Raw genomic sequence first — 15,118 nt, forward strand, 5'->3', positions numbered from 1 at the left:
CATATCTGATCTGCACCATATTGGTGACGGTGCTTTCCCAGGCGTCAACTGTGCCCATCTGAAACAGGCATTAAGACCCTTACATATGTAAATAAGGTATCAACATCTGCTTCAGGGCCCCTCCAGGAAATCTGGCTGAGCAGGAGCCAGGCATCAGCATGCAGACTATCCAGTGGTCCTCAATAGGACCAAAATACCTAATTTTTTATAATTATTTTGATGTGGAGCTGGGTGCAGGAGTGTCCCTGCCAGCCTGTGTTCTTCCCCCCCCCCCCCCCCTCCTGGCATGTAGTGTGCCCGGAACCTGACTGGGTCAGAATGTTAGGCACCAGCTGATTTTCCGCTAAGTGTGGTAATTGTGTGGGATACAAGCAGGAAAATGATTATAAATAATAAAATTGCTATTCAAAATCATACTGTCATTTAAATCAATTCAACATCAACTCGATATGTTAGATTGCACAGGGGACATTCAGTACTTATTTTATGTGAACATGTAAATTAACCAGACAGATGTTTGGAGTCCTTCCCCCCCAGGGAATCTAGATTATAATGCTTTCAGCAACTGAGAATTTTTGGAAGAAGTAGCTATTAAGACTTTAAAGAAATATAATTCCCTGATTTATATAATATATTTTGCTGATTATATCTTCAGGGCATCAAAAGCTGCACAGAGGTAGACATTGTTGCAGGAGAACCAATTATCTGCAATTAATGTTAGTTTAAAAATTCCCATTCTAAAACTTTGCTAAACCTTTCGCATATGCATTATTATGTTTTGCAACTTCACCAGACTTAGAAAAGTACTGCAGAGCCATTTAAAGCTAAACTGATTTATATTGAAGGTAATAAATCAGCATCATTTTATCTCACTTATCACTAGACACCTAAGGGGCCGAAATTGCCCACCGCCCGAAATGGTGCGCAACCTCTGTTTTTTAAAGTTTTTCTCCGCCGCATGGTTTGTGGCGGAGATTCTGTCGATATTCGGTACTTGGAAAATGTTTTTTTGGTTGGGGCAGCCGAGGGGCAGAAAGTGCCCTTGGAGTGGGGCCGCGCTCTGACCAAGCATCAGCGTTGTGCTGATGCATCACAACATCACTCCCCTTCAGTTAAAGGGAAAGGGCACTGTGAGCTCTGCATACTTTTAAGTTAGGTCTACTGGGCCACCAGGGAGAGTTTCGGCCGGGCCAGCGGTCTGGCACCCAAGAGGGGGCATAACTGTCGGGCTGATCTGGCAGTCGGCCTACAAACAAAAAATAACATGGCGGCCGCGGCAGTGCCCCTGGGCCGCCATGCCAGAGAGCGTGTACCGACAGCAAAAGCTGTCAGGGGCACCAATAGGCGGCGGGGTTGCTCCCTCGGGGCAATACCGGGAAAGGGGTCATTTCCCAAGGTGCAATTTCACGAGGGGGTCCCCGCCAGTCGGTAAGGGGTCGGCGCGTGCAATCCGCAGCGGGAAAATGGGCGGAGCGATCCAAAACTCACAAAGGGCAATTTACAAAATGGCAGCCCCTCCGTGAAGAGTCCAAGTCGCCCCGTGGCCTGCCGTTTTCAGACAGCCAGAGGCCTTATCGAGAGGCACCCTAAACTTGCCAACTGGCTGTGAATTATGACTATAAAAGAATAGCTAATGCCTTGATTCACAGACAGCAGTAAATGTTTACATATAGTTATCACCAAATGTGATAACATACTGCTCGACACAGTCTATTTCTCCCAGTAACGTACAATTATCTTTAAAAAGACGCTGATTAGTAGAATTTTTTTTTAAAAGCTGCTAGTCAGTGGTCACACAATAAACAATTATTTATCTCAGCTTTAACAACAGAATTAAATGTAGCTTTGCCTGTGATTTTTCTTACCGAACATAGTCAAAGTATTCTCTGTGCTGGTTACGATAGAAAACTGAAAACTTCAACATGCGCCCTGAAATCGCTTCAGCTTTTTCCATCAACTGTGTTAGGTGAACCTTGGAATAGTCTGCAGAAAAATAAAAGGCATTTTATTACTAACATTGCATTGTTTTAATTTTATACTACATTAAAATAGAACAATTATTTGGTGTGATTTGAAGATCAATGTAATTTAGTAGAGTACACACAAAAACATTACTTTCAGGGGAAAAAGCATCAAAATCAATTAATTGTTTGGTCAAAAGCAAATAAACAAACACATTTTCTGTTCAAATGTCATGAAAAGTAACATTTTGTGTGCTCGGTTAAATAGCTGTGATCAAGCCCTCACTCCCTACAGACTGAAATTTTATAGGGGAAGAGAGCAGGGCAGTGGAATGATCTTTGGATTGCTCTAGCAAAGGACCAGCATAGATGCAATGGGCTGAATGGCCTCCTTCTATAAACTTCTATAGTACAATATCTGGTAATGTACCACTGTCCAGATGTCGCACAGAAACCGTTGCAGTTTTAGTTAGCTTACTGAATTGATATGAAAACGCTGGTGTTCTAATTTTCAGATAGCGGGACAGATTTTCAACTTGCTGCTGGGGCATAAAACTTATGTGACGGATCAGCCTTCCATTATAGAAACAGCCTGATATTTCATCTCCATTGTCAGATAGAACTGCATCAGAGTTGTCCCCTCGGTTGGCTGCTTGATTGATCCTTGGACTGAAACCTGCTGGCAGCTTGCTTTGATCTACATCCTTTACCAATTTCTGAGCTTTCTGCTGACATGATGGCCTGGTTGATATTCTCTCCACCACTAGCTCCCTCCTCTAGATTGCAGTTTATCTCCAGGTTTCATGTTGTACCTTCTAAGCTTTTCAGACAATACTATGCTCCTTTTCTGGGTTCAATCTCCACTCATCCATTTGTTCCTTGCATGATTTGCTACTCCAACTCAGCTCCTGATCCATACCTCACTCCGCCAATGGCTACTGGGATCAACCATCATCTGGCTTTTGAAGTTGTCTTTGCCCCTCTTTCGGCTGGGACTGGTCCTCGCTCAACCTTCAATCCCTGTGCGGTCTTTTATAACAGACCTCATTCCTCTGCAACGTCCTGCCTGGATGCGCTCTCCCACTTCTAAACAGACATTCAGAAGCTGAACTTCTTTCCTATCACATATAAGGCCCAACTCCAATTATCTTGCTCTCTGCCTTTCTTCCAAGTAATCTAAGGACCAGTTCATAGAATCGTAGAATCATTAAAATTTACAGCATGGAAGGAGGCATTTCGGCCCATCATGATGGCGCCGGCCGACAAAGAGCTATCCAGGCTGATCCCACTTTCCAGCTCTTGGTCCGTAGCCTTGTAGGTTACGGCACTTCAAGTGCACATCCAAGTACATTTTAAATGTGGTGAGGGTTTCTGCCTCTACCACCCTTGCAGGCAGTGAGTTACAGACCCCCACCGCCCTCTGAGTGAAGACATTGCCCCTCAAATCCCCTCTAAACCTTCTACCAATTACTTTAAATCTATGCCCCCTGGTTGTTGACCCACCTGTTAAGGGAAATAGGTCCTTCCAGGTCCCTCATAATTTTATACACCTCAATAAGGTGTATAATTTTATACACCTCAGCCTCCTCTCTTCCAAAGAAAACAAACATAATCTGTCCTCATATCTAATATTCTCCAGTCCAGAAAATATCCTCGTAAATCTCCTCTGTACCCTCTCTAGTGCAATCACATCTTTGCTGTAATGTGATGACCAGAACTGTGCTCAGTAGTCTAGCTGTGGCCTAACTAGAGTTTTTTACAGTACAAGCATAACCTCCCTGCTCTTATATTCTATGCCTCAGCTAATAAAGGCAAGCATTCTGTATGTCTTCTTAACCACCTTATCTACCTGGCCTGCTATCTTCAGGGATCTGTGGACATGCACCAAGGTCTCTTTGTTCCTCTACACTTCTCACTGTCCTACCATTTAATGTGTATTCCCTTTCCTTGTTAGCCCTCCCCAAATGCATTACCTCACACTTCTCCAGATTAAATTCCATTTGTCACTGTTCTGCCCATCCGACCAGCTCATTAATATCTTCCTGCAGTCTATAGCTTTCTTATTCATTATCAACCACACAGTTGATTTTAGTATCATCTGCAAACTTCTTAATCATACTCCCTACATTCAAGTCTAAAATTATTGATATATACCACAAAAAGCAAGGGACCTAGTACTGAGCCCAGCAGATCACCACTGGAAACAGCCATCAACCATTACCCTTTGCTTCCTGCCACCGTGCACACATTGGCTGCCACCTTTGACCCGAGCACCACTCCCCATTTTTCAAGGTGGCAGCCTTGGCTCAGTGGTGGCACTCTCGCCTCTGAGTCAGTAGCTTGTGAGTTCAAGTCCCACTCCAGGGACTTGGGTATAAAATCTAGGCTGACACTCTAGGCCTTTTTGGATGAGACGTTAAACCGAGGCCCCGTCTGCACTCTCAGGTGGACGTAAAAGATCCCATGGCACTATTTCGAAAAACAGGGGTGTCCTGGCCAATATTTATCCCTCAACCATCATCACTAAAACACATTATCTGGTCATTATCACATTGCTGTTTGCGGGACCTTGCTGTGTGCAAATTTTCTACCACATTTCCTACATTACAACAGTGACTATTGGATGTAAAGGACTTTGGGACGTCCTGAATTTGTAAAAGATGCCATATAAATGCAAGTCAATCTTTCTTACTGTAATCTTCAGGTCCGTCCTGCAATTATTTCCCCCCCTCTCCTCAGCCAGCCATGTCCCATTTCATCTCCCCCTTCTCCACCATCATGCCTCCCTTGATCCTTGATCCCTGATCCTTCCACCCGTTATAAACAATACAATGGCCTAAAAATGGCACTGAGTCACTGACCTGTTTACACTGCTGTTCCAGCTGACCCCATTTTGCGCAGGGTCCTGAGATTGGCAGCAGGAGACTATTTTTAATCAGGTTCCTAAGGCGTAATTTTGAGACACAAATGGGCTGAGTATATATGCAGTACATTCTCCCCCTATTTGTACCTGGCCTAACCAACAGTCCTTAAAGGGACCATTGGTAGTCATTCACAAAACAGCCCAAGAAATGTTAAATTTCTTTTTGGCAGGCCAGGAGGAGCACTCCTGGTCCACAAAATTCTCTGGTCCCATCCAAGACCCCCCCCCAACCCCTCTGGCTTGTCGAACAGAACATGTTATAGAGATATGGGCAGTCATCTGATGGTGAGGTAAGAATAATAGACCACTTTCGTTCTCAGTAGAGTGGAGGTTCTGCGGTGTGATTTTTACAGCGAGTAAGTAAGCATCATTAACATCCCTGCCGTTCATTTTTGAAATTGGGATCCACATTTGCCAAAAAATCCAATGTCTAAAACTGCCACTGGCTTGTCTCAATTGTGGCTAAATGTACTTTAATGTTAGTGATCAAAATATTTAAGTCATAGACCTCAAAAATCCTTAGGGCCACATTATGAAACATGTTTGGGGTGGTTGAAAGTTTCACTTCAATCAGGTCCTGACAGAAACTGGCAACAAAGTCTGTGGCCCAGTAAACCCCTCTGCTGTATTCCCTGCGGACTTATATCAGGAGCATGCCATTGGACACACAAATTTTCAGAGATTTGCTGTATCACCTGCAGCATTGCTTCTTTTTCGCCTTCAACTGGGATCGTGCCCAATAGGATGTAATTTCAGTTCATTTTCTGCTTGTTGGGTTTCCTAGTTCATTGCCATCCCAGGGTCCTTTGTGATTGAGGGAGGGATGTCTCAATCCTCGGATCTGCTATGTTGGCAGCCTGCACAGGACAATGTGGCTGCTGTAGGGACGGAGTGCAAGTCAGATCCCAGCCAAATTGGGGTGGGTGGATTAATGTCCTGCAGACCCATGTCCAGGACCCCTCCCTCCATGTGCTGCAGCTGCTAATGTTTGAAATGCAGGGGGGTGGGCAGGGGGTTAGTAGCTCATCGGACCTGACATACTAGTGAAGCAAATCCTGGTCGGAGGAATTCCTGGAGGTTTGATCACGTGAGGTTCTGACCACATGACATTGGATCATGTGATATCAGATCACATGACTTCTACACATGTTAACGGATTTATAGATTTACATTATAAAGTTTGGGTCCCCTGTAGTTGAGAATCTATACCTGTGGCTTCGCGCCAGCAGCTATTGTGCCAGAAGTTCTAAAACCAGGAGGCCACCCGAGAGCAGGTGAAACTTTTCTCTCCATCTCCACCCCCAATCTCTGCCCCCAGTCCCCTTCTCACAGTCTCCCTCTCCCCAACTCTTGAGCTGCCCCCGCCCCTCTACACCACACCCATAGGCCTGTTTAAGAAATTCATTCAAATAGCATTTTACCTGCAGTACAGAATTCCACAACTTCACTCCAGTCAGAAACGGTGTAATCTCCATCACCTTGCTTTGATGCAGTCTGAACGGCCACAGTGTACTCTGTTCTGGGACTCAAGAACCAATGACCACGCACTGTCATTGGCAGAGGAACTGCTTTTGCCACCAGTTTAGTAGGAACATCCTGCAGAACAAATGGAATTCTGATCTCAAATGAATCAAGCATCAATATAGCAGAAGACATGGTGCTCATGATTAAAACTAACATTTTCCCATAGGCATTCAAGTTACAAAAATCTTAAATTCAGAAGAAGCTAATACCTTAAAGGTTGTTGGGATCCTTCTTTGTCTACAGTGATTGTGTTGGAAAACAGATTACAAATCTGGGGCCATTCAGTGTTTTAGACATGGGGAAGTAGGAGGGTACGTGGCAGTTAAGGTTTCATCCTGACAATTCAATTCGACTTCATTTGTTATCCTGCATTACACGTCGGGGAACCATTTCAAACAACTCTCACATTAGTCCTTCTACTGCTCAGGAAACCATTCTAACCTCTATTCCTCAGTCTTCAGTGATGCCCACTATTTACAGCATGCACTGTTACTCACTCTATACTCCCAAGCAGTATCTCCGAGACATCCACCCCAGGGGAGCTAGTGAGCCAGAGAAAAGTGCGTGAGGCGACACACAGTGAGCAACGATGGTGGCACGAGGAAAAATTAATTGCTGGCCGGAAGGTAGGGAGGTGTCATCTATTGGCTTGGGAGTCTGGGGATCTAGAACTCAAGTCCTCACCCTTTTATTCCAGTGAGAATATGAATTGGCACAAATGAGGTGGAAATTACAGAAAATCTGATGTATGTTATCACAATATTGGAGCCTCATTGTTAATCCTGCCCACTAGAAATGGGTTGCACATGAAAAGGGTGGAGTTCCAGCAAAACCAAGCTCCTGTCCATTTTTCACTGACGGCTGACCAACTTATGCCAGTACAATGGGTGGCTCGGAATAGAAATTACAAGCTAGAGTCCCAGATGGTCTGTTAACAGCTGTGCCAAAGCACTGACTCAAGTAATGCATTTATTATATTAATCAGCAACAGTAATTACATCCTGACGCAGCAATCACTGCCTGAGCAAGCTTTCCAGGTTGTGTTGTTAATTAACGTTTTGTGACTTTTCAAATCTAGTTTTAAAATAGTCGATGAGCCAATTTAACAAAAATAATCACAAGAAACAGTAACCCGTTGGTTGTCAGGTCCTCAAAATATTTCATACTATTTGTTAACTATTTTTATCAGAAATGTATTGCAACAATGGGGGAGACTTTGGTCTCTGTATATAACAGCATCAAACACATTAAAAAAGAAAATGCTTATAGTGCTGTTACACATTTTGACCAGAGCATTTCGTAGCCTAATGCGTTAGCAACAACGCCTATTGCAGTTCATTTGTAATATATACTTAGTATATTAAGTCTTACATGTAGCACACACTTCCTAAGTGTAATACATATTTCCTGCCATGCTCTATGCATCATGCTTAAAAACCTATTTACAGGCAACTCTCGATTATCCGGGTCCCTCGGGGATTCTGGGTAAATGATTTTTCCGTTAGGGTGAGTCTACATTTTAAAGTTAAAACTTTAATGAATAAATACAATTGTTAGGGCGAGTTTACATTTATAAGTTAAAACTTTAATGAATCAATACAATCAGTTACAAACAGTAACAAAAGATGGACATTACCAGCATGCATGTACAGGTTCTGTGTCTGGAACCTGGTGCCAGCCCTGCCCCCGTTCCCGACGTCAGCAGCGGCCACGAGAGACAGCGGCTGCAGTAGTGTGCACACACACACACCAGCAAAGCAAGGGCAAAGGAGGGTGATTTTTATGGTGAGTGAGAGTGAGAGAGAATGTGCGAATGTGAGAGAGCGAGAGTGTGCGAGAGAGAGAATGAGCAAATACAAATGAGCACAGTGTTGGAAGGCGATTTTTCCAAATTATTTGGAGCTGTCTTTTCACTTGTTAACAACAGAATTTAAAATCCCGTAACAAAGGTTTCCTGTGGGATCCGTGTACGGATAATCGAGAGTTGCCTCTGGCTGAGTCCTGCCTGCTATTGATTTACATCTCTAAACTGCTTCACAATGTCACCTCTTGACCAATGGTCTCTCCTGCCTCTTCCATAGAACCAATGTCCTCTTCCATAACCCCCCACCACACTGCCTCTACTCATTCATTTTTCCTCTCCAATTTACTTCTCCCAGTCCTTCACTTCTCCCCATTCTGTCCTACTGCCCCAAATGCCGGCTGTGTTTCCCGATCCACCCCTCTTTGATATCTTTGGATAACTGACAGTGGCTTGGAATTTCCTTAAAGCTGTTCCCACTCCATCACCATAATCGGCAGAGACATCTGATGACAGGAGAGAAACTATGTTGCATGACCCAGAATATCTGATGTGTTAATTTGGGGGAGGGACAAGGGGAGGTGCATCTGATCTAGGTAATACATGGCACAAAGTTGTTAATAGGATAGTGTCCCTGGGTGATTTTCCCCCTGCAGAATTATGAATTTTTATAGAAATGAAATTAAAATAGAATTATTGACTGGTGAAATCCAGCAACCAGAGTTGAATAGTTAAGCTGAAAGCTTCTGAAATCATCTAGTCATTGAAATTATATCCATGAATATTTGAAACTGAGCATCTCTGCAGAATAATGAGAAATCACAACCTCTCGCAAAAGTCCAATGCTTCACTGTTGATCATAGAAACATAGAAACATAGAAAATAGGTGCAGGAGTAGGCCATTCGGCCCTTCTAGCCTGCACCGCCATTCAATGAGTTCATGGCTGAACATTCAACTTCAGTACCCCATTCCTGCTTTCTCGCCATACCCCTTGATCCCCCTAGCAGTAAGGACCTCATCTAACTCCTTTTTGAATATATTTAGTGAATTGGCCTCAACAACTTTCTGTGGTAGAGAATTCCACAGGTTCACCACTCTCTGGGTGAAGAAGTTCCTCCGCATCTCGGTCCTAAATGGCTTACCCCTTATCCTTAGACTGTGACCCCTGGTTCTGGACTTCCCCAACATTGGGAACATTCTTCCTGCATCTAACCTGTCTAACCCCGTCAGAATTTTATATGTTTCTATGAGGTCCCCTCTCATTCTTCTGAACTCCAGTGAATACAAGCCCAGTTGATCCAGTCTTTCTTGATGTACAACATGACTTTTTAAATTTGATTTGGAAGCAGACATTTGGTGCAGAATTTCTCCTCATGGAGCTGCATTCCGATGACAAACATCATGAATGTGATTACTAGCCTCCAAGTAGCTGTCCCCATTTACGGTACAATTGTAACATAACCTCATGTTACTCCATCAGGAACATTTCTGCACAAAACATCTACTTCCAGACAGCCTCAAAATCAGCAGCTTCAAAGCAGTGAGCCCAGGAACAGTAACAGTAACTATACACATATCTTTTATTTATATTTGATATTATTTAGTAATTCAACAGAATACCTTTCCTCTTTAAGAGTAACTACCTCATCGATGGGGGATTCGACTTTCATTATAACCAATCTGTATTTAGAATGATTTTGTTAAAAAAAGCTTTGGTCCATGAAGCAGTGTGGTTTTAACATACAACATTAAGTAACTGCCTATGAAACAGTATTTTACCTTGTGCTTGAATTTATTGGAATTCTTGGTTTCTTTCTTGTTAAGATCAATAAAGTAATGTGTGATACGATCTTTGTATTTTGGATCCATGCTCCATGAGATCTTGAAAGAATCACATGTGATATTACTTATTTTTATGTTGTGTGGAACAGCAAGCTCTTCCATCTCTGCAATGCCACTGTCTTGCGATTTGTTTCCTGTGCAAAAATAAAATACAAGTGGTTTTAAAAGTAGAGCTCAAAACAACTTAATCACAAAGCAGCAAGATCAAAAGGAATTTCTAGTTCCCAATTCAAGTATGATCAGCTTGCAATACCTACTTTCCTAACTTTGGGTTTGATGCATGGTGCAGTGCAAAAACTCCAGCAATAATTTTGGATTGATTCTGGATCTTGCCAGTGGCATACTACTTCAGGGTATATACAGCTGTGTTGGTATAATGTTTGTCGATTCACCTCATAGGTGTAATGGGTACTAATTAGGTCACAAACTTGACAACTGAATGTATTCATTTTAAAGTAATCTTACAATGTTTAACACTTGATGCAAATCCCACTACTTTGAAGGGGAATGAAAGTCCTCTAACAAAATAAAACACAAAGGGCTAAAATTTTGGCTTTTACCGATTTTGCCTGTTTATGGGCGATAATTGCGGCAATTTTTTTTTTTTAACTTCTGGGCTACCGCTACTGCCAGAGCTCTTAAAATGTGCCAAATGGTGAGCGATAGCAATAAATCCGGCGTTGCACAATTGAATTTGTGCACTGGAGCCGAAATTTGCAAGCAAAAAACCTTCTGCGCATGCGCAAATTATTTGGAGGGGGGGGGGGGGGGTGGAATTTTTTTTTTGCCATTTTTTTCTTCTTCCCACCTTTCTGGCCACTGTCAGGGAGCGCCCGCGCATGCGCAGTACACCCAGGGCTGAATCATTCATTTTTAGATTGCAATCATGATGGAAGGAGATGGGAGCAGGTAGCGAGCCAGAAAGTTTAGTAATGAGGCCAACGAGGCCCTTGTCACTGCTGTGGAGAGGAGATGGGGGGGGATTTAAACAGGAGGGTTGCAAGTAAACCCCTCCCAGCGTTTTTTTGTCGTATTTGGACCAGCATCACTGAGGAGGTGTCTTGTACTGACGACATCCGAAGGACCCACACCCAGTGCCACAAGAGGTTCAATGACCATTTAGAGTAAGTAATATTTTTATTGATGCACTCCTTCATTATTTAAATTATCTTTCAAGCTGTTGGTATAGGTAGGCTTAGTGTTGCACCTTAATTACCATGAATGATCTTTATGTATTATTAAGATTGCTTTCTGAGATCTTAAAAGCTGTTTCTGCACTTTGATGTCTTCCTCATGAACCACGTGCAACTTCCAGGGCCATTAAACAGAGGACTGTATTAAATGCACACAGTATGGTATAAGTGCTTTGATGGCTATCTATGTGTGCCACAAGAGCAGATGTGCCTTCTGGTAACCATTCACATTGTCAGGGAAAGATGTCCCACAACCGCCGGGTGCAGTGTTGGACAGGCGACGGTCCACTGAGAACCATGCCTCGGACAGACTTGGCGAGCGAGTGGCTGGTTTGATCGATGCCTCTGGGAGGGCAACTGCCCGTGGGGGTGCTGACCCCCTGTTCGAAAGTGAGGGTGAGTCCTGCAAAATCCCTGGGTTGGGTTGGGGCAACGTGATGCAGTTTCGGTGGACTAGGGTTGGGGCAATGTGATGCAGTGTCTCTGGACTAGGGTTGGGGCAATGAGATGCACTGTCTCTGGACTACATATACTGGAGTAGTGGCAGTCCTTCAAATGAGCCTGTGCTATGTGACCTTACTCATGTCACCCTGTCCCTTCCCCTGCTGCTAACCACTCGTCTGTTGTTTTCTATTTCCAGATGAGGAGTTGCATGCGCCACATCCTCCAATGGAAGCCTCCACCTCAAGCCCTCAAGAGGATGGGGACAAGGGCAAAGAACTTCAAGGAGAGGAGCAGCCTACTCTGGGGGGGTGCAGGGGCCGATGCACTCAACACCTCTTTTTCCTCCAGACAACACCTTGTGCGAGGAAGAAACATTCTCGGGCTTTGAGCCATCCGAAGCCCCGAATACTAGTGGCATGCAGCAACGCACTACTGGGGTTGAATCCCGTATGCCGTCTTTCCGGAGGGTGTGTCGGCAAAGCCGGTCTTCTGACAGGCAGGCGGACGCACAACTGGACCTGGTGGGACTGTCCCGGGAGCGTGTCCAGCTCACCCGACAGCTCCCAGAGGTACTGGGTAGGATTCCCGCAAACATCGCGACACTATCTGCGAACATGACGGGGATCGGGTCGCAGATTGTTGGCGTGAGCCGCAAAACCATCTAGACTGTCAATGCCCATGTGCAATTGATAGCCTCCATCTTTGACACTATAGTCCCCATTGTCACACCCAGACCCACACCACCTGTGAGTGGTGAGGCCGAGCAAGAAGCTCGCCACTCAGAAGCCGGGCCTTCCATACCCTGAGCTTCTCCAGGGGATCCCCACATGGCATCTCCATTATCTCTCCCTCCAATACAGCAGGACTCTGGCTGCCTTGCTGCACGAACTCTTGGTTCCCACTTGGGTAGCGAAGGAGGGGGTTTAGGGTGAGGGGGGGCGGGGGAGAGGAGGGGCCGGAGGAAAAAGATGTTTGATGCAGGGGTGGTTGTTTCGGTGTTGTCGCTTCGGTGTTGTCGCTATTTTATTTAGAAAAAATTAAGTTTCCCAATTCTGTTAAATTATAAATGTTCACAATAATGTTTAATAAATTTTATTCCAATTATAATGTTTAATAAATGTTATTCAAATGACAATGTTTAATAAATTCTTTTGTTCCTTAACCATTCCTGTGTAGTGTCTCATCTGCAGAATAAGAGAGGGAATAGTCAACATGGTGGGATAGAGTGGCCACGCCACGGTTCAATCTTCAAGCGAAGTGTTGAATTATGAACTGCTGACGTAAGGTTTTTGCAGTGGTGAAAGCTCCACGAGGCCTCCCCTGTGGTGGTGGTGGTGGTGATGGCATGGGTTCCTCGCCAGGCTCTTCATCTTCATCTTCATCTTCCTCCTCCTCCTCCCTCTCCTGTTGTGGTTCTGCAATCCCCAGTGGCAAATCCTGTCCCCTCATGATAGTTAAGTTGTGTAGCATGCTGTACACCAAAATGAACTCAGAGACCTGCTGAGGGGAGTATTGCAGGCAGCCTCCAGAGTGGTCCAGGCATCGGAAGTGCTGCTTGAGCACTCCAATTGTCTTTTCGACGATGTTGCGTGTGGCTATATGGCTGTCATTATAGCGATGCTCGGCTTCTGTCTGAGGGTTCCGGAGGGGTGTCATGAGCCAGGTGGATGTCCCCCAGCATCCAGCTCTGGCTTTGTGGTTGACGCTGGAACAGGCCTGAGATAGTGCTCTCACACAAGATGAAAGCATCATGGATGCTCCCTGGATATTGGGCATTAACTGTCGTGATGCGCTGAGTATGGTCGCAGACAATCTGTATGTCCATGGAGTGAAATCCTTTTCAGTTTCGGTAAACCTCTGGATGGAGTAAAGGTGTTCGCAGGGTGATGTGCGTACAGTCAATGGCACCCTGAACCTTGGGGAAGCCAGCAATTCATCCAAAACCTCTCATTCTGTGCCTCCTTAGTCATTGGGAAGTTTATGAAGTCCATCCTGCAAGCAGCAATGTGTAGCATACTGCGAGATGAAGCCTATGTCCCCTGCTGAATCCTGAAAGGAGCCAGAGGCATAGAAGGCAAGTGCTGCAGTCACTTTCACCTCGATAGGCAGTGCAATCCTGCTGCCGCTGGCAAGCTGTAGGTCTGCCTTTATGAGCTGGCATATCTCTGTGTTCACCTCTTTTCAGAAGCACAGCTTTATAACGCACTGTGCCTCAGAGAGCTGCAGATATGAGTGCTGGTGCCTGTCAATTTGCGGGCGGGTAAGGCCTCCTCCCCATACGTCTGTGACCTCTTCGATTATGCGCAAAATGCTCATCAATAAGCCTTCTTCCAGCTCGACGCTGCATAGAAAAAGCAGCCAGGAATAATTGCTGACATAGTACAGCTCCTTTTTATAAAATGTCCTTAAATATCCTTTAAAATGAACTATAAACTCACATAAAACTTCACTGTAAAACGCAGCCTTCCTCCTCCAAATCCTTTTATGCACTGAACTTCTGCTCCATTTTCAAGATGGCGTCGTTAGCGCCTGGGTCTGGCCTGGGTTCGACTGATTTTTTTCAGCCGGGTTGCCCGCCAATCAACGTCATCAAAACGCTTAAAACATTGGGCGGGCGATAAGTTTTAGCGCCGGCACAAAACCACTGCTGAAATTTCCACCCGGGTACAAAATGTTGTGCGATACGTTTAGCACCAAAAAAATAAATAAATTCCGCTTCACCCAGGCGGAAAAATGGTCGCAAACCTGTTGAAATTCTAGCCCAAAAAAACCAATCCTCTAAGTGAAATACCGGCAGAAATATGGATCTTCCTTCTTTCAGACAGAGATAGGCTTTTAATCTACTTCAAGCAAAGAAATTAAATAACAATTTACACAATCTAAATCTATAGATTCTCTGGAAGGAAAGCTTGCTTGGATGCTGGACATTGTCTAACCATCCTCCATCTTCAAAATATTTTTCCCCTATTAGTGATCCTCACTTTGTACACCAGACATATAGCCTTGGACTTGCTAACTTTCATCCTCCTTCATTCACCATGCTGGCAAAAACTGCATCATTGTATTAATTTGATCCAGTCTTTGGAGCACATCTTTATCAATGGCATGGAGAATTTCCACACAGCTATCCTACAGATAGATACTTAGCTTACTCTAGACAGGGTCAATGAGGCAACCAGAACTTAGATTAAATTACTTTTCTTGGTGATTATCCAGCAACATGTTGATTTTGAATAAGATTATGTAAAAAAAAAACTAAATAAAATAGTTATATATTATTATACATAGTCTTAGTCATACCTACACAGTATGCAACAACTCTGAATAAACTGAGTAGGAACTAGAGTTCAACACTTTAGATGCAGTAGTGGAAAAAAATTTACGGCAACTTGCAGTTATATAGCGCCTTTAATGTAGCAAGGCACTTCA

The 15,118-nt window shown here is 44.2% G+C and overlaps 1 protein-coding gene across 6 annotated transcripts in view; it reads right to left on the minus strand.

Moving 5' to 3' along the window:
• phyhiplb (phytanoyl-CoA 2-hydroxylase interacting protein-like b) overlaps positions 1–15,118 on the minus strand; it is a 107,063-nt gene that overhangs the window by 4,236 nt on the left and 87,709 nt on the right. For all 6 annotated transcript variants that reach the window (XM_070876866.1, XM_070876870.1, XM_070876867.1 and 3 more), the window contains exons 3-5: positions 9,990–10,186; positions 6,306–6,480; positions 1,866–1,983 (exon numbers count right to left, since the gene is read on the minus strand). In XM_070876866.1, the coding sequence (XP_070732967.1) occupies positions 1,866–1,983; positions 6,306–6,480; positions 9,990–10,186 (490 nt within the window). The remainder of the gene's footprint in view (positions 1–1,865; positions 1,984–6,305; positions 6,481–9,989; positions 10,187–15,118) is intronic.

The sequence above is a fragment of the Pristiophorus japonicus genome, chromosome 3 (assembly GCF_044704955.1).
Source record: "Pristiophorus japonicus isolate sPriJap1 chromosome 3, sPriJap1.hap1, whole genome shotgun sequence".
Taxonomy (NCBI): domain Eukaryota; kingdom Metazoa; phylum Chordata; class Chondrichthyes; family Pristiophoridae; genus Pristiophorus; species Pristiophorus japonicus.